Raw genomic sequence first — 20,133 nt, 5'->3', positions numbered from 1 at the left:
ACTCTACCATGCTGCACTGCGTTATATATCAAATGCACCCTATAGGACTCATCATTGCACACTGTATAGCCTAACTGGATGGTCCTCACTCACTATGCAAAGGATGCAGCATTGGTTTTTATTAATGTATAAAGCCATTTTAGGAAATCTTCCACTCTACATATGTGCCAGATTTGCTCCAGTTTGTGACTTTTACAACCTCAGATCCAGTGCCTTGATACGGTTCCAGGTTCCTGCTGTGCGGACTGAGGCTGGAAAAAGGAGTCTCTTTTATTATGGTCCTTGGTCTTGGAATGACCTTCAATCACGCCTCAAACTGACGGCACTTGTTTCTATAGCCTGTTTTAAATTGAAGTTGTCAGAAGTCCTTACCACCAGCTGCTCTTGCAGTAATAAGTAGTGCCTTTCTTACTGTCCTAATGTGCACAATGTAGTAACTGCTTTTTTTCGTCTTTTGTTTTCTTAGTTATGTTCTCTGTATTTTATATGTTTGTGTTATGTGTTATGTGTAACGTTGCTGCCTTCTTGGCCAGGTCAGCATTGTAAATGAGATTTTATCTCAATGCTTTTTATCTGGTTAAATAAAGGTTAAATAAAAAAATAAAAAAATATATAAATGCTGAATTGTGCAGTTTGAAGGGTTTGGCTGCTGATAGTAAAGTAATGCCAGTCTGTTTCCAGAATAGTTTTTTTACAGTTCACACACCAGCTTGTTATGTCAATGTGAGAGCTGTGACTTGTGAGGAGCTTGTTCATCAGAAACACTTTTTTTCAAATGCCATCACGTTAATTTGGGATGCTTACTCACTTGTGAAAGAAATGTTACTATGTCTGCCATATTTAGCCAGATACAGATATGATCACAGAGGACGCACATTATCAAGCCATCTATCTCCTCTCTCCTGCAGCGTCTTTGTCTGAACGGCAGCACAGGTCAGGAGGTGGTGGTGAGGAAAGACCTGCAGAACGTGGAGGCTCTGACCTTTGACCCCGTCAGCAGACTGCTATACTGGGTTGATGCTGGAGCCCAGACCATTGAGGTGTGTGTGTGTGTGTGTGTGTGTGTGTGTGTGTGTGTGTGTGTGTGTGTGTGTGTGTGTGTGTGTGTGTGTGTGTGTGTGTGTGTGTGTGTGTGTGTGTGTGTGTGTGTGTGTGTGTGTGTGTGTGTGTGTGTGTGTGTGTGTGTGTGTGTGTGTGTGTGTGTGTGTGTGTGTGTGTGTGTGTGTGTGTGTGTGTGTGTGTGTGTGTGTGTGTGTGTGTGTGTGTGTGTGTGTGTGTGTGTGTTTCACTCTTAAGATGCTGTTTGATTAAAAAAATGTAGCAATTCTTCATTGATTAGGTGTCATTTGGTCACATTATATGGAAGCTTGGGTTTTCATTATGGAAACTTACACATGTTGATACAAATATTCCTATAAAAAGATAAAAAGCCCTCAAAAACATTAAAAAGGTGTGTTTTTATACAATGTTGCATTGTTTTGGAGTCATTGGGTCACATGATTTAAAAGAAAGACATTTTAAGATATTTGTTGGGCCAAAGAGTGCATTTGTTAGAGATACAGAGGTGAAGGGAGGAGATGGAGGGGGGTGACATACTGCATATGGGCCGGTAGCCAAAATCAAGACTTTTCAGAAAAAAATTCTATATTATAAGACAGAAAATTATTGAAATTGAATTGAAGAGGTCTGTCCTGCTTATATAATCCCTGTACTGATTTGATGTTCAGGTTCTGAGTGGTCTCAGTGAAATTGGTGAACCTGTTTTACTTGTGTTGTGTCTGAAGGTGTCTAACCCTGACGGCGACCTGCGTCACACTCTGCTCAACTCCTCTGTCCTGGAACATCCAAGAGCTCTGGTCCTGCTGCCTGGAGAGAGGTAATACACACACACACCCCCCCCCCCCCCCCCCCCCCCACACACACACACACACACACACACACACACACACACACACACATACACACACACATACACACACACACACACACACACACACACACACCACACACACTATGATTTCCTGATGATCCTTGTTTAAAGGCAGTTTCTGAATATGTGCTGCATGGTCTCCGTGAATTGAGCACTTTAATAATTTTGCAGTATCTATGAAGGCACCTTGACCTGCTTTAATCATGAAAGTCTCCCTTTTTTTTTTAATAATCTGTAATCTAAATAAATATTACACGACATCACCAGTTGCCAAAACACCTTGCAATCACCTTGCTATCAATATTTAGGTGACTGAAGGGACTTTAAATGAATAAATCAACATAAAAAAAGAAGATGAAAACATTCGGACAACAGTCATTCCTCCCCCTGAATCACACTTTTGAGGAAGGGATGACCAGACAAAATGTCAACACTTTCCAAACTGTTGTAACATCAACTCACATGCACCATAACAAAGAGTTGGTTCCGCTTCTGCAAACATAATTCTGCTTTTATTTAAGATGAGTTCACCTGTTCCACACTGGTATTTATTTTCCCATCAATTACTTGCTATTGTTTTAGTTTAGGTCCAAAAATCTGTCACGTTTTTTTTAAATGATGTTTACAGAGTGATATCCAGGCTTAAAATCAAAGCAAATATAAAAGAAAGATAAAAGACAATCATTTATTTTAAGCTCTTTATTTCAAAAGAGTTTTAAAAGAAAAAACACAGATATTTGATTCCCAAATTGGAGGATATTTAATGATTGTGTGGCACTAACGTCATATCCCAGGTCTATAATAATAGAATCAGCAAGGCTGCTCAGTGATTATAGCTTATCTGCCATTTCTCTTAATGTAGGCAAATGAAGACATTCTCCGAGGTATTTGTGAGGATTGAGATCAGGCAGAGTGTAATTGTTTGACATTGTATTGCTTTGATGAAATAATTGATGAATCTCCATGATAATATAGTTCAACATTTAATTGACTACTTGTACGGATTGTCTTTCTTTTTAGACCTAGGTGGCAAATGTATACTTTTTTCTTACACTAGACCAGTGGTGATCAAACTTTTTCTGTCAGGTCCCCCCTTTGGAGAAAAAAAAAAGTCGGGCCCCCCCCAACACAAATAGTCAGGCTCAGTGGCGGCGCCAGAGATTCTATTTTGGGGGTGCTGTGGGGTAGCTTGACGTTTCATAGAGGGTGCTCAAACATTTAGGGTTTCCAATTAATGTACTGGTCGCTACAGTGGAATGTTCTACTGCAACAATCCCCACACACACACACACACACACACAGTGTACCCGCGACTGTTACAATGAAGGCTCGATAATCAGCTCACGGCATATAGGTGTAAGCAGGGGTAAAGTGTTATTTTTATAGGTGGTGTGTGGACCTCACATAGGGGGGTCAGGGGGCAAGCTCCCCTTGGAAGATTTTTAAATATTGAAGTTAAAAGCATCAATCTGGTGCACTTTGAGAGCAACATAAAGAGATCTATGAATACATCTCTCAACACCCATTTGAAACAGAACTGTAAACAGATTTACTTTTTCTTTATGGATATTTTACAAATCACTCCCTTTTTAACGTTATTCTTTTTTTAATGTCATATAGTATTTCATACCTGTTTTTAATTTATTCTCTTTTTTTTTATAACTATAATGATCATATAAACGTGGGGCCTCGGAAATAATTGTTTACATTAATGGTGACCAAAACGTTTGAGACCCACTGAGATAACACTGAGAGTCCTTTAGCTCACTGAGCCTCTCAGTCTGACAGGAGAGGACTCTCCTCCACTTTGTTGTTGAAAAAACTCCTTATATCCGCTAGCGTAGCTCGCTAGCACCAGAAGCTAACAACAACGATCTCCGGTACCGGTGCGCTCTCTCTCTCACTCGCGCACGCACACAAAATGGCTCATTCCACACACACACACAGAGCCAAACTTTAATGAAACACAGAGACCCAGACGTAATAGTACTGTATAATATTATTTTCGAATCAATAATATTTCAAAAAATGTTTTTTTTTTTTTAATAACCATTTTTCCTCCTGGTCTCTCGCGCCCCCCCTGTCATGCCTCTGCGCCCCCCTGGGGGGGAGCACCCCCCACTTTGAGAACCACTGCACTAGACAGACTGGTTAAAGTGTGTGACGACAGTGTTATATAGGTTTTTGTGGATGTAAAAGGTCTGAAAAGGCTCAAATCCCTGTGTTACCTCCCCTCTGCCTGAAACTCCTCCATTGAACTCTTTTGTTTACTTCTGTGACATGTTGTCATCACTATGTAACACTCGAGCACCTATTGGCTAGCGTTCCAATACATTGTAGGTGATAGGCTAAGGGGCGGGATATCCCTAACGGTTGACAACACAACAGTTTCGGCCAGCTAACCAATCAGAGTTTCAGACAGAGGGTGAAAAGAGGTGCTGCAGCACAGGCAGTATGAGAAGAATAAAGACCTTTTTGAACATTAAAGCATGGAGACATGTCACAGTAGAGGCACAAAATACAAATATGAATCCCGAAAAATACATAATATGTCTTCTTTGAAGTGTCTGTTTTAATGTTTCTCCCATGAGGACAGTTAAAGAGCAACTTGCAGGGTTTTTTTTTTACTACATTTATGCTCAACCTTGCCTGAAAATTACAATTAAAAAAGTGAATGCAGGATTTAATATGTTTTACAAGACATAAGGGCAGGAATTCAGAGGAAAAGGAGCCGTTTTGAGCTCTGCTACTAAAAACTGCTTTTTTTTTTTACGTCATACGTCAAACGCGTCATATTACGTCACATGGGGGAGCAACTTTCTCAGACTCGTTCTCTGCCCAATCCGCGGTAGTACTTTGTAGTTGGTTTGAGCGGTTGTGATTTAGTGAGCTGGTATTTTTTCATTAATTTTACATTGCATTTCACCATTTGTAATCATGGTGAGCTTGTGTTTGTGCAGGTTGCACAAACTCGAGCCTGTGAGGACATCGAGTCCACAGTTTCCCCTCACGGAAAAAGGACCGGAGCTAGGTTGTCCCTGGGTGCGCTGTGCATCCACCTCCCTGCAGCACATACTCTCCACAGCTTTATCAGGAAACCGTATTACATCTCTCTCCCCCACTTCGCTGCTCTCTCTCTCTCCCCTCCGGTACACGGCACCGTAAGACGTAGTGTGGAGTTGCATTAGGTAACGCTGTGGTGGGTGTACTGCTCCAGCCGTCTCCTTTGTGTTTGTTTGTTTCCCCCTGTCTGTGTTGTCTGTGTCGTTTGTGTGGGCATGGTGGCTGCCACTCCTGGCTCCTGGCTCAACCTCCACTCACCTGCTGCAATCAGCTGTGCACCCTCCCCGACTACACACCTGCTTTCCATCAAGCCATTTGCAACGGCATATCAACGGAGGCTCCACAACCTTTCTCCGCCAGATCGTCAACTATCAGCTGTATCTCGCGTCTCCCCTCCGGTACACAGCACCGTAGTGTGGAGTTGCATTAGGTAACGCAAGATACGGCTGATACTTGCGCATTAGTTTCTGTTATGGATCAGTATCAACAGTCCTGCCAGTAACGTTACTATATTATCAATGCTACTTTAGTTATAGCCTGATATATGATAGCTAACTTTACAATGTTGTGATGTGACTGACGTTAGCTAACATTAACTGTACTGTAGCTAACGCCGGTCACTCACCAAGACAGCTGCTCTGTTCTCCACTGGTTCTCCACACACCAAAGCTCCATTTCTCTCCGATGGCCGTTATTTTTTCTAATCCTTGGCTGCTCCTGGTCTCTTGGACGCATAGCAGGCTCATAATTATAATCATATGCATTCAAATATATATTTTCAACCTCTTCTGTGTCAAAACTAGCACTTTGATCCATGTTTATTCATACGTTAGACCGGCCGCTCTCCCCCATGTTACGTCACACGCGGAGGCTTTTTTATGCGGAAGTGAAAATGTCTGACTAAAACGACGCCAGATGTCACTGTAGTGTATATTTCTGTATATTTTTTGGAAAATCTAGTGTATTCCTGATTTTCTTACACATTTATTCACTGGTGTCTCTAACCTGCAAGTTGCTCTTTAAACAATACATAATTTTCTGAATTTAGAAAATAAATCATGTTAATACTGTATCCGTTCTTCAGTCTGATGTTCTGGACCGACTGGGGGGACAGAGCGGCCGGTGTTTACCGGAGCTACATGGACGGAACCAATGTGTCCTGCATTGTGTCGGAGGGCGTCCGCTGGCCCAACGGGATCACAGCTGACGACCACTGGCTGTACTGGACCGAGGCCTACAGCGACCGCATCGAGAGGGCCGACTTCATGGGGGGCCAGAGGACTGTTCTCATTGGGGGGCTGCCCCATCCGTATGCCATTGCAGTCTTCAAGGTGACACTGTTCATACAACACATAAAAAAAGTCTTCTAACTTTTCTACAGTCTTGTATCAGAAAAAGTTTAATGTTGAATGTCCTCGCTAAGTATCCGTTTTTACAAGTTTGTGTTGGATGCTGTTTCCAGAATGACCTGTACTGGGACGACTGGTCCAGGATGGGGATCTTCAAAGCTCCAAAGGCGGGTTCCCAGAGCAACGAGCTGATTGTTGGCAGACTTACCGGGGTCATGGACCTCAAGATCTTCTACAAGGGGAAGAACAGGGGTGAGGAACAGAGAGTACACTCATGTCCACAAAGTTTGAAATCTTAGCAAGAATTGTGAAAAATTAATCGTGGTAACTAACGGTTGGTATACTTTTGACTTCAGTAAATATAACCTGTTTCTATTAAGGCAAATAGTAAATGATAGGAATAAATAATCTCCAAAAACAGACTCTGCATATCACTTTTTAGTCCGAGTTGTGTTGACCAATCAAAATGGGGCAGGTAAACAGTCATTACAAATAAAATAAGAGACAGTCTGCATTAGCCCAAATGCAACTTGAAAAGTATTGATATTGTCTGACAATGATTTAACTGGTAAACATCTTATTATTGGAGAAATCAGTTTGTGCACGTTGTCTCTGAACTCTTGGCTTCATATATTCACTGGCTCACATCAGAATCGCAGACATGTAGCCCGTTGCCCCAAGAGAGATAGTCGATGGGTTCCAGGATTAAGGTAGAAAAAGACCTGTCAGGATTTCTGCTTAGAGATTTTCTAAATGTATTAAAAATGTCCGGTGTGCAGGATTTACGGGGATTTATTTTCTGAAATTGAATCAAACATTCATAAATATGCTTTCAAGTGTGTAATCACATGAAAATAAGAATGGTTGTCTGGTAGCAGGTGCACTTTGTGTTTCCCTTGCCATGTTCATATAAGCCCACCACAAACTAACAATCCGTGGGTCTAGAGAGAGACTTTTAAATGTAACTTTACCTTAAGGCTTCAGTGGGTTCTCTGCAGGCTTGGAAAAGGAGGAGTAAGCGGAGGTTAATTCAGTTGGATGCAATCTGTAACCTCAATGCTAGATGCGACTGTATCCTGTACACAACTCCTTCAAACACATGTAGTAGTGCTGAAACTGAGGTCTGGATCTCTTGTCCCCAGGTCACAACGCCTGTGCTGACCACCCGTGCAGCCTGCTGTGTCTGCCTCAGCCCGGCCATCGGCACACCTGCGTCTGCCCCGACGGAGCTCCCACCATCACCATGCCTAACGGAGAGGTGCAGTGCCAGTGCCCCACTGGATACCTGATGAAAAACAACACCTGCATCAAGACGGGTGAGACACATACTGAGCACTCATTGTGATTTTTTGCTGTAAGATGTGTGATCTTCTCTCTGTAAAATTAGGCCTTAATTTCACAGGGAGGTTATCTGGTTTACCCTCCAGGATCTGTAGGATGGCTTGTGACTCAAGCCAACTTTTCTGTCTTTAAAAGCCTGTTTTAAGATCAGACTCAATATATAATATCAAATGAAACAAGAAACCTAATAAATCTGTTGGTACCAACTGTTTCATGCTAGCTAATGAACATGGAGACTGAGGCTTTCAGAGGATCTACTGTATGGCTGGCTCAGGTATTGATAGTAAAGGAGTTTCTGAGTAGTTTCCAGAACACCATCCAATCTTGCAGGAAGGCACACATGTACAACACAAATAGCATTGCTGTCTCAAGGTGGTATTTCTGAGGAATTTTCACAATTTTCGAGTAACCAAAAATGATTAAATGTTATGGTTATGGCACAAAAAGAAAACTCGAGAGATTTGGATTTAACTTCTGTTAGACAGCCATATGCCATACATTTTTGCATACATTCACAGTAAATATGTATTCAGTATGATAGCTGTCTAACAGAAGTTATATTCATTTTTCACTTATTCTGACCATGTACTTGACCCCAAATAAAAGTACCCAATAAAAAGAGTTGTTAAATAATTGTGAAGTCGCGTTGTAATAAAAATAACTCATCTCTCTCGAGTTTTCTTTTTGTGCTTTGCCAAAAGCCACTGTGTCAAGTGTCCTACTTGGGTTGCCGTATGTAGTTGTCAAATATGGCGGACCATCTCGCACATGCGCACTGCAGATAGGGCAGGGCGGCAGATCGAGTAGTGACAATGGTATCAACCCAACATTTTCTGTAACAACTTATAAGACATAAAAAAAGCATGGGGACGATCATCATGTATTTCAATCGTAATGCTCCAAACCCAAAAACTAGGGCTGCACGAATAATCTAATACAATCATAATATGAGCCTCTGCGATTGTTGAACCACAAAAGGCTGCAACTTAATTCGAAAATGTGCATTTGACATATTTTCTGTTTATGTGCACGTTGATGAACATTTATGCCCACGCTGCATGGCCGTCCTGTCAGCTTCTGTTTAGTCCTTGAAGCCTGTGCCTTCTTGGTCACATGACTATTCGCTGTGCAGAGCCAGAGACCAGTTTAAATGGTTGCTAATGCTATCAGCTGCTAGACCCTGAGCTAGTGACATTTTCTTAAATCCGTGCAGCCCTATCACTAACCAAAACCACAATGTTTATTAGAGATTTATATAAACCAAAACTGCTTTCAGATAATGGAAGCCACTTATTTGGGTCATAGACTGTTGAGTCTGTATGGATCTCTAGGGTAAATATGCTCATCCTTTCCTCCAAATAGAGCACAGCTGTTTGCCCAACCAGTACCGCTGCTCTAACGGCCGCTGCATCAGCAGCATCTGGAAGTGCGACAGCGACAACGACTGCGGAGACATGAGTGATGAACAAGAGTGTCGTGAGTACTCAGCCACTGCTCTCGTTATGCAGACAAGGGCTCTTTCTACATTGACAACAAACAACTACAATGTTGTCCTTGTTTAGCCACTGTGGTGGGAATTTATTTATCAAATGTGGATAGAGAATCAAACCATTCAGCTGTCTTTGTCCTATTTTATTTCTTGCAAGAAAGTTGAGTCAGTCATACTCTCTGCATACAGTCTGCAGAGTGAAAGATGAAGAGTAGAGTTTGGGTTGCATATTTAAACACAGAGAGAGGAGAAAGGGTGGGGTTGAGCTTGGTGATAATGAATGGAGCATTCTAGAAGTTTAGGGAGTTAGGGAGGTCATATCAGGATGTTCTCAGTTCACCTGAGTTGAAGGTCATACTGTTGGTGCACATGGAGTGTAACTAATAACATTGCAACAAATCTTCTTAATAAGGACTGTTCCCAAGCTTAGCTAAGAAGAGTGAGAATTAGTAAATATAGATAAACATTAGCAAATAAGAATCACACAATGATATTATTAAAGTCAGTAAGTGAGTATAATATGTTTCTATTACAGCCACTACGACCTGTGACCCGTCCAACCAGTTCCGCTGCATGGCCTCGGGTTCCTGCATCCCTCTGGCCTTCAAATGTGACCATGAAGATGACTGTGGAGACAACAGTGATGAAGAGCACTGTGGTGAGATGGGGCTTCTTTTTTTTTTTACTGCAGCCAGCAAATGTGAAAAACTGTTATCATATACACTTTGTTTTTAGTGTTCACAGAGTTTTTTGTCTTTAGAAAGATGACAATAGGCATAACAAAAGTGGAAAACTGTTATTATATAACTCAAAAAAAGAAAGAAGTCATTTATACATCAGTTTCTCTCCCTGTGTTACAAAAGGTTGTTCCCCCCACAGTGAACGAATAATCAAACATAACATAGAAAAGCCCAAATAAATAAATATTCCATCACATTACCCACCAAATAAGCACTGATATTTGGTTGACTTCAAAAACTCAATCAATCCAATGTCAATCATATTCATTTTGATAGAAGATACATTTTTAGGTTGCTGACAAAATATGATGACAGACATTTAAAGCTTAATTCCAATACCATAACAGTGCTTTAAAAGTAAATCATACTTTTTGCAAGTACTAACGATAGTGTTGTTGCATCTCTCAGACACTCACCAGTGCGGCCCTGGAGAGTTCACATGTGCTCGAGGTGTTTGTATCCGCGAGGCGTGGCGCTGCGACGGAGACAACGACTGCAGAGACTGGTCTGACGAGGCCAACTGCACAGGTGAGCGCTGGGCCACTGACTGTGTACAACATGAAAACAATATCAATCTCATAAGCCATGAGAACGTTATATTTACATACATATATTTGCGAAGGTAGAGATTTGTATTTGCTTATGCAAAAACTAAATCAATGCATCATCAAAGCATAGCCACTTGCACTAAGTGTGTGTTGCCGTTAGAGTTGTCATTTTGTAAGGGAAATGATGATACATTTGTCAGCGCTTTGTTTTTCATGACTAGTATGACTTCATCAACAGTCAATGTTGCAAAAGGACAAACTAAAGTGTCGTTTAAACAACAACAAATATTTTTTTTAATCTCCAAAAAGGTGGAGATTACATATTTTAGAATAGTATCTTTAGTGTGGAAAAACTTAAGGATATTGTGACTGAAATGTTCAATATTATATTTTTCATTGACTACAATTAGACTACAAAAGTTACAGATATATTTGAGACTTAAATGGCCTGACATTTAGTTTCTATAACCTGACCAAGAAAACAAAAGGTTGACTAAATATGATACTTTTTTTAAAAGGCCAAAAGTCTGAATAAAACAATAGATACAAAAATTAAACTGCAAACACTACATTTCAGATTAAACGGGTTTAATGCTCTCATGTGTAAGCTATTCTCTGTTTTACCCTTAAATCTCGTCCTGTTTGTCCCTAGTTGGCCACCATACGTGTGAGGCCAGCAGCTTCCAGTGTCACACAGGTCACTGCATACCTCAGCGCTGGATGTGTGACGGTGATGACGACTGCCAGGATGACTCAGACGAAGACCCCCGGCATTGTGGTAAGATGAGCCACACACACACTCAACAGTTTCATTGTGGCACATTTTAGACGTGTCAGACACACATTTAAATCAAAGCTGGATCATGGGTGTGAGAGTGTTTATTTACTTCACAAACGAGGACTTCTGCTAAGAAAAAATTGTGCATTCCACTTATTACCAATAGCTGGAACTGCGGCCACAGCAACGTAACTTAAAGTAAATGGCAGCACTGATTGAGGTTTAAGGTAACTGTGTAGTCTGTTCACATTTTCTTTTCCATCAACCAGCCTTTAAACACTGCCAGAGCCCATACCGTGTCCCCGTTAGTGTTTACTTCCTGGGCATCTTCTTCTGTGGATTTTTTTGACTTCCAGCGCTCTATCTTTCAACCATTGTCTTCTCTTGCGCTCTTTTCCTTTTCTTTACTGGGCACTTTAGCCATCATGAATCCAAAGTGTTGTGCTCTCCACAAATATAAAAATGATTGTTCAAAAAGTAATCCACAGGGTTTACTGATAGAGGATCAGGAACAGCTGACGTAATTGACCGGACTTCTTTCTGCGGCTTGATATGACTGCACATATTCCCTAGATCAGAGTGTCCTTCTTAGCAACGGTCTGCTAGCAAAAAATAACAGACCTCTGGAATGTCCTAATTGACCAATCAGAATTGAGTATTTAATTAGGCTGTGTAATAAAATATATACACAGTCATGAAATGAAAGGTGATTAATAATCTAATTCTGTGTGTTTCCAGGAGGAACTAAATGTAACGGCTTCCTCTGCTCCAATCACACCTGCCTGCCGGCCACGGCACACTGCAACGGCATCCAGGAGTGTTCAGACGGAGCTGATGAGCACAACTGTGGTGAGAGACCCCCGAATGTTAATAGATTTCTCTGTTTTAGGAGTTAATCAGTACTGTATTTGACACGTGCGTAACATTGACTTTTTCAATATGTATATGGAATATTTATCGGACCCTTAAATACCTGAAGAAATCCTGTAGAATAAGTGTGTTATAACTAGTGTTTACAAGTCCTTAGCATGATGGTTTCTGTCTTCTTTGTTTGACCCACAGACCCGCTGTGTACTCGCTACATGGAGTTTGTGTGCAGGAACCGAGCCCAGTGTCTGTTCCAGTCTCTGGTTTGTGACGGCATCAAACACTGTGAGGACGGATCTGACGAGGACGCAGACTACGCTGGATGTGGTGCGTTTCTTACCCTTATAATCCATGAATGTAACACTTTTTAGGGAAGTAACTCTAAAAAGCAGTACTTCAACTTATGGTGCAATGTACGGAACACTAAAAAAAAGCCGCATAAGGGAAAACATTTCAGGAGGAAGATTATCAATTTATTTAGCATTTGGAGAATTAAGGCACATTTTTTTTTTAGAACAAAGTCTAAATGTTGTTTATAAAGGTAAACCTTTCAAGATTAAAGTATGAGTCTACAGAACACAAATTACTTTCATTAGTGCATAAACTGAAAGTTTGACTTCATTCTCAACGTTTCAACTCATATATTCAACATCTCCCCAAAAGACATCCTCATTTACCCCCACCTTTTGCCTGGCCTTGATACTCTTTCGTATCAATACGTATTTAGTTCCTGTAATCGTGCCTCGGGATGTTTCTAGGTGCATATTTTTCTCATGATTCATTTCCTTAAAGTGAGGGATTTGACACAAATCGTGGGGAATTTGAAACTTATTTAGTATCACTTTGTCTGATCATGTCACTCTCATTCCTTCTGTTCCTCTTCCAAACTAAATGATACTGGATTCTTATCAAAAACAGACGTAAACTTTGCAAATATTGAAATAAATGTTAAGTTGTGTGGTTTATTATATTTGTTTATTATAATAATATAAGAAACAAAAAAAACAGGTGTTGGAATAAGCTGAAATTGTGCCTTAAATGTTTTATATCTTTTTCGAACACTTTTTTATTACCGTTTGACAAAAGTGTATTGTGTTGCAGAGTTTCCGTTAGCAGGTGATTACTGGACTAAGACCGGATATGCTGATGTTTAAAACTCAGTTAATGGGGCTCTTTTTTATATTGCTTCAGTTTATAACCGTAACAGATCGAAAAATTCAGATTCATTTTTCAATAAATGATTCCAAAAACAACAAACAACATAATTATTACATTCAAAGAAACTACTTGTAGTAGATGAAGTACATTATTCAAAAGTTTACATTAACTTTGAATAATAACACGGGAGAAACGGATCCTCTCTTTTCCTCTCTCCCTCTCTCTCCTGACAGCCCGTCAGTTTCTCACGCAGCGTGCTAAACAGTGGGCGGGGCTTCAGGTCAGACTCAGCAGCTGATCTGATCTCTCTCTCGCGTCCGGTTACACTTCACTCGCGTTTATGTCCATATCGATCAGATCCAGCTCTCCTGATCGGCCTTTATAGAGAGCACAGATCAAACTATTAAGAGTGAATATCGGCCGATAATGATCGGCGGCCAATCGATCGGAGCATCGGACATTTTGACCGGCAGGTTTTGAATTTACCGGTTTTTATTCAATTTTACAAGCTGAAAACCGGTAATTACCGGCTAACGGAAACCCTGCTATACATCTTATTTTATTTCGAACCTCTAATGCTATAAATACATTAAAAAAAATCTGTCTTGCTTTGTTCCAACAAACATATTTCTGTAACTGCTAATGTCCCTGTATGTGTTCTCTCAGCCACGCCAACTGAGTTTGGCAAAGTGTGTGATGCCTACACCTTCCAGTGTGCCAACGGAGTGTGTGTGAGCCTGGAGTGGAAGTGTGACGGCATGGACGACTGCGGGGACTACTCTGACGAAGCCAACTGTGGTACGGACGTGTTTGTTCACAAATAGAGAGGAACACACATATCAAATGATTGTGTCATTTTTTCTAAAGAAGAGGAAGTGCAGCAATGTTTCAGCAGCAGTATCAAGTGTTAACGTCTGCTGTGTGTGTTGCAGCGGCTCCCACCGAGGTCCCAGGCTGCTCCAGGTATTTCCAGTACGAGTGTAAAAATGACCGCTGTATTCCTACGTGGTGGAAATGTGACGGAGAAAACGACTGTGGGGACTGGTCTGATGAGGCACAGTGTACAGGTACACACACTAAGACTACACTAAGGCTTTTTAATTTGCACAGATACACACATATAAAAAGTTAGAAGTTAAGAAAAAGTTTAAATTGTACCTTGCCTATTAGATTTCAGTACTCATATGTTAAGAAGAAAGAGGATGAAAGAAAGAAAAAGTTATTTGAAATGTACAATTCATTTATTTATTTGTTCCACTCATGTGGTACATTATTCACACAACACATGTTCCCCTGGAGCAGTTCATAGCAAATTATTGAAAGGAGCAGGGAGAAGAAGCTGCCCATTACTTCACAAACTTTTACAGTATTATAAAAGCAAACAAACAAAAACAATTAGTCAACGCAACAGTCTACCAGCAGCAAAACATATTACCTCACATCTTCACACTGTCTAAGGATTCTTTATTTATACATTTCCTTAAAACAAAATATGTTTGTACAGCTCTTTAAATCATGTGGTAAGGCATTCCATTGTTTAACCCCAAATACAGAAATACATAGAGAATTCTTTTTGGCAACCAGTGTGTTTATTTGAGTGACAGATATTAAAGGGGGAGACCCTCCGCTTCTTTAGCTGTGTTTATCTATGCACCATATACACCAAGCAAATTCCTCGTATGTGTAAACCTTGCATCAACCTGTTTCTGGTTTATATTTGAATTACCGAACGTCGTATCCCTCCCCAGTCATTAAACTTGAACCTCCTACCTTATAGGTGGTGGTACTCCTCACAACGTGTCCCCTGGCCCCTCCACTTGTGCTCCCAACCGTTTCCACTGCGGCTCCGGAGCCTGCATCATCGACTCCTGGGTGTGTGACGGATACGCTGACTGTCCCGATGGCAGCGACGAGCTGGGCTGTCCCACAGGTAGCTCCTGTCTGTAGCACTGCTTCAGATCACATCATCTCCTTCATCATTTTCATTTTATTAATTAATACTTTTATTTTTTTACCCGAGTTAAGACTAGAAAAACATCCCATTCAGTGCCAAACATGTATTAAAACTAACCTAGTTTCCCTGCTTTCAGATTATGTACACCACTTCTGTTGGCATATTCTGTAGATTTGAGTCCACCCCCTACACATCCCCTGTCCCCACCTCCCTCTAAAAACAGAAGGCAGAATGATAAGAGTTTAAATGGTAATGTCGGAAATAACATTTAAGCTTCAAGGTATATGTGTTGTATTTTAACACATTGATTAAAGATTGGTGGTTTGATCTCCGGTCCCTTTAGTAAGCAAGTGTCCTTGGTAGAGGTGGGAGAAGTACTCAGATCTTGTATTTGACTAAAGGTAGAAGTACCAGAGTGTAAGAATACTCTGTTACAAGTAAAAGTCCTGCATTGCAAATTTTACCTTAGTACATTTTGAAAAGCATAAGAATCAAAATATACTTACAGTACCAAAAGTAAATGTACCCATTTCAGAATAATATATATTGTATGTTTTGATTATAATGATTGATCATTAAAGTGTTCTCAAAGCTGGTAAAGGTGCAGCTAATTTGAATGGCTTTGTATACTTCAGGGTAGCTTGTAAATGTACGGGCTGTGAGTGTGCTTGTCAATGTTTATTTCTACTTACAAGCTGCTCTCTGTGAAGTGGTGAATGGAGACTTGCATATTTTCCCATGCTACAACCTTCCACTAAGTTTTAAGACACTCAGAACCCCCTTGGCACATGTAAACGAAAAAGAACAATAGTTATAGTAAAAAACTGTTTTCTCATTCTCTTGCCCCACAGCAGCTAACGGCTCTGTGACGGTGGCTCCAGTGCCCACCCAGGCCCAGCCCTCGCCTCACCGCTGCACCCGGGGGCAGTTCCAGTGTCGCCGACCCCCCCACTGCATCCCCGACTGGCAGCGCTGTGACGGACAGCTGCACTGCGAGGATGGCTCTGATGAAGCCCAATGTCGTGAGTATAGTACACAGTCACACACAACCATAACAAAGTCTTGTGTACAAGATTCAAATTAAGCACGACAACTAAAATAGTTGAATGTGAGAAAGTGAAACTTTAAGTTCCAAGGTTTGAATAAATGCCAAATTTCATCATGGCATAATTAGCATATGCAGACCAAAGCTAAAACATATCTATGGTGTGGTTTTGGAGGTTATTAAGGTTGTTGAATCAATTTCTGACATTTCCGAATCAAAGATGGCAGTTTTAATCAGAGAGTGGCCATATGTGGACTCCCAGTGGGCAAATTGTTTAACATGTACTGTATATATAACACAGTTGTGTATCAGTATTAATACAATATTAATGCTGAATTGCACAGTTTTAAAGGGTTTGGTTGCTGATTGTGAAGTTAATCCTTGTGCCATTTATTTAAAGTAGTTCTACCAAAAGTAAAATGTTATTTGTACTGAACCGAAAACCTTATATAGTAGAGGTTTAATCAAAATAATGTACTATCTTTTAGCACTGCAAACAGAAATACTGACTGTGAGGCAATCCAATAACAAGAAGATCAATGTAAAAAGTCTCCCACTCTCTCCCCCTTCTCTCCCTGCAGCCACCCGCGGGCCCCTCTCCTGCGTGAACGGCTCCCGCTGCTCTGATGGTGAGGCGTGTGTTCCTGACAGTGAGCGCTGCGACGGCTTCCTGGACTGCTCCGACCACAGCGACGAGGACAACTGCACCCGTACGTCCCAAACACTCTCCCCATCTCCACCTGTGTTTAGATATCAGTTGTAATTAATGTAGGTCTTAGTTGCATTTTCCTCAAAACAAGCTCAGGTCTATTTTAAATGCCAGTATGTTAATGTAGTACTTTACTATTCACTCAGTATTTTAAGAACAGTGCAATGCTGCCACATGCTGGCTGTTGGCGTATATTTCAGGCAGTGTGTTGAAGAGTTATGACGTTTTTTGGGGGGTTTTCCCTTTCCTGTAGTGTATTATATAGGGTTTAGTGCATGTAAATGGTTCATCCAGCTGAGTTTAAATGTTATTGGTTCCAAAAATGGATCTGTTGAAATGAAGTGTTATATTATAGTTTTTCTGATAAATGTGCTGTTATTCATATGTTAATCTGTGAATGTATACAGTGTGATAGAGATTTTGTCATTTTTAAATTGTTTGTTGATTTTTATGTGTGTACCTGCCCAGGGACTGCAGATGCAAATTAGCTAATTGCTAAATCTGGTTCTTGTTTTAAAAAAACTAGAATAATAAAGAAATTAGCCATTTCAAACGGTTTAATGAATCCATTTTAACCCCTCCCTCTCCTTCCAGAGAACACCCTGGCTTATAAAGTCCAGAACCTCCAGTGGACTCCAGACTTCCTGGGGGCCGTCACATTGACATGGTCCCGTCCAAAAAACCTCCCTCTGGACTCCTGCTACTTCCTCATATACTACAGGTGAGTTTTATTACCAGCATCTTTTGACCAGCGGATAGATAAGGCGTTATTGACCCTTTATGAAAATCAGCTATCCACGTTACAGCTGTCGCACTATGCGTTACTAGGGCCAGAGCATGGGGCTCAAATAGCTAGGGCACCGTTCCTAGCCCGTTTGTTATTATGCTGATTCTTATTATTCTTATTCTCATTATTATTCTAATAGGGGTACACATTTGAGAGGCACTTAGCATGCTGAAAAAGTTGTGAAAAATGTGTAATGATGTCAGGACTGGCGGGAAATCGTGAGGTTCTGCAGTGAATGGGTTCAAATTTGTTATCGTGCTCCCTACCGCCATCTATGGAAATGCAGTTTTTTTTAACAACAAAAGAACTTGCACCCTAAGTGCGATTGACCTCCAACTTGCCCACATATCGGAAGTAGATTGGAAACATTCTAATTTGGGTTAGATTGACCGCATATCAGGGTGTCATGTGGAAGGAATAGTTGGTAGCTCAAACGGCAAGCTTGTAGTTCAAAGGAGAAAGTACCTTTTTTGCCGATTCTACATTTGTCAAATTATTCAAAACGACTCGATATCCACAACATTTGGTACACACAAACATAAAATGTATTTCAAATTGGCTTTCATTCGCAAAGCCCACCCAAAGTCGTCCATTTAGACATGCTTGATGAGAGTCCAGGGGCCTCATGTATAACGCTGTGCGTAGGATTGACGTGGGAAGGTTGCTTACGTAGTAGAGATCAGAAAAATAGGTCCGTACATTTTCCGCCACTTTCCGATTCACCAAACATTGCGTACCGGCGAGGAAAGTGCTTATGGCACTTCCTACGCCTGTTTCCCTTTATAAATCACAACCGACTCGAAATGCGGTGCAGCTTTTGCGGGCTTCACATAATGCCCATATTTGCCTATAAATAGTCAAAGAAACACCCTTTCATTCATTCATTTTGACTGACTGCATGGAGAAGATCGCAGGAAATAACGACAGAACAGCTCAAAAAAACATCTCACACCGTGTCAGATTTAGGTTATTTTGGGGAGGTCGAGATAAATCATATTGTTTGGTGGATGCAGTTTGAACCAGAGTAGCAGCATGGAGGTCGGATCGCCACCAAAATAAATAAATAAGTGGTCCGAAAAAGGTTAATGACAAAGAAAATACACATAGCCTTCCTCAGGCAGTGTGTTTGTACCGGGGACAGGAGACCCCCCCCTGATGAGAAACTGTAAGAAATGATCAGGGAATCCCTCCGGAGTGGAGTCATGCCGACTGGATCTGAATTATGTTTTTGTATTTGGTGGTTTGTGTCCCAGCTTTCAATCAGCTGTGCGCAGCGTCTCCACTGCAGCCTGTGCATCTCAACCCCCCCCTCCGCAGCAACTCTATATCCACCAGTTACAGGAAATACAACCAATGTGTTGTGTTATATTAGCTGTACAATTGACCACATATGGTGCTCTTAGTTTCCATACCTCCTGTGTTTTACGAGCGACTTATCAAGTCTTGGCAAGCGGCATAAAACATGATTAAACATGTATTAAACATATATAAAACCATGCTCGTATCTACAACCTATAGAAATGCAAAACGGCGTCAGTTTAGAGGTAATTCTGTCCTCCTGCTTACCCCATCATTTATGAGAAAACCTTTCATAACCTTAAACACAACATATTCGAGGTGGTTTTAAATAACATATCCGAATTTATTTATTTCTCCCAGTTATGTTTTTGTGTGCACTGAGGAGTCTCAAACAGGCGTTTGTTAAATCATTTTAAGATTGGCTTTAATCAATGTTTGAAAATGAATTCTTCATATATGATAAATGAGAGGTAGCATTTTATTTATGTTATTATTTCCACATATATTTCTCTTCATTCTTCCTTCTGCCAACGGTGTCGCAGTTTCTCGTCTCTCCCGTTTTGTGCTTAGTGCGTACGCATGGGTTAGAGTTTGAGTGGAGGACCGCACGTTTTCCTGTTAAGTTAGTATTTTATAAATCGCAAACATTGCGTAGAAACTGCCATATGCAATCTTTTGAGCGTATATCCTTTTATAAATGAGGCCCCAGGCCTGAGGCTATCCATGCTTGAATTTAGAGGTTACGCTTGATGCCTTTACGTCCCCTCATGTTGTGTTTTCATCTCCAGGCTGGTGGGCACCCAGCAGTGGACCATCATGGACACCCACAGCAACAAAACCAGCTACAAACTGGCCGTATTGAAGCCAGACACCACCTACCATGTCAAGGTGCTCACCCAGTGCCTCAGCAGGCTGCACAAGACCAACGAAGTGATCACGGTCAGGACCCCCGAGGGCTGTGAGTATCAATTCTGTCATTATGACTCATTAACTTCAATGCTAAATGACTTACTAGGAAAGTGTAGTGTGGTAGGAGTCCTAATCTGGTCACATCTACACTGTTAGCATTCTGGATG

At 41.0% G+C, this 20,133-nt stretch overlaps 1 protein-coding gene across 1 annotated transcript in view; it reads left to right on the top strand.

The window, feature by feature from the left end:
• The window catches only part of sorl1 (sortilin-related receptor, L(DLR class) A repeats containing), a 122,959-nt gene that overhangs the window by 89,440 nt on the left and 13,386 nt on the right, over positions 1 to 20,133 (top strand). The window contains exons 18-35 of the mRNA XM_079673803.1: positions 909 to 1,040; positions 1,785 to 1,876; positions 6,078 to 6,324; positions 6,456 to 6,594; positions 7,485 to 7,658; positions 9,046 to 9,159; positions 9,708 to 9,830; positions 10,321 to 10,440; positions 11,113 to 11,238; positions 11,977 to 12,087; positions 12,301 to 12,432; positions 13,930 to 14,061; positions 14,196 to 14,330; positions 15,041 to 15,193; positions 16,069 to 16,239; positions 16,844 to 16,972; positions 17,566 to 17,692; positions 19,846 to 20,086. Of these exons, the coding sequence (XP_079529929.1) occupies positions 909 to 1,040; positions 1,785 to 1,876; positions 6,078 to 6,324; positions 6,456 to 6,594; positions 7,485 to 7,658; positions 9,046 to 9,159; positions 9,708 to 9,830; positions 10,321 to 10,440; positions 11,113 to 11,238; positions 11,977 to 12,087; positions 12,301 to 12,432; positions 13,930 to 14,061; positions 14,196 to 14,330; positions 15,041 to 15,193; positions 16,069 to 16,239; positions 16,844 to 16,972; positions 17,566 to 17,692; positions 19,846 to 20,086 (2,598 nt within the window). The remainder of the gene's footprint in view (positions 1 to 908; positions 1,041 to 1,784; positions 1,877 to 6,077; positions 6,325 to 6,455; positions 6,595 to 7,484; positions 7,659 to 9,045; positions 9,160 to 9,707; positions 9,831 to 10,320; positions 10,441 to 11,112; positions 11,239 to 11,976; positions 12,088 to 12,300; positions 12,433 to 13,929; positions 14,062 to 14,195; positions 14,331 to 15,040; positions 15,194 to 16,068; positions 16,240 to 16,843; positions 16,973 to 17,565; positions 17,693 to 19,845; positions 20,087 to 20,133) is intronic.

This window comes from Notothenia rossii, assembly GCF_949606895.1.
Source record: "Notothenia rossii genome assembly, chromosome: 4".
In the NCBI taxonomy this organism is placed as follows: domain Eukaryota; kingdom Metazoa; phylum Chordata; class Actinopteri; order Perciformes; family Nototheniidae; genus Notothenia; species Notothenia rossii.
Note: the sequence above shows the minus strand (reverse complement) of the source record. Positions and strands in the feature narration are given on the sequence as shown.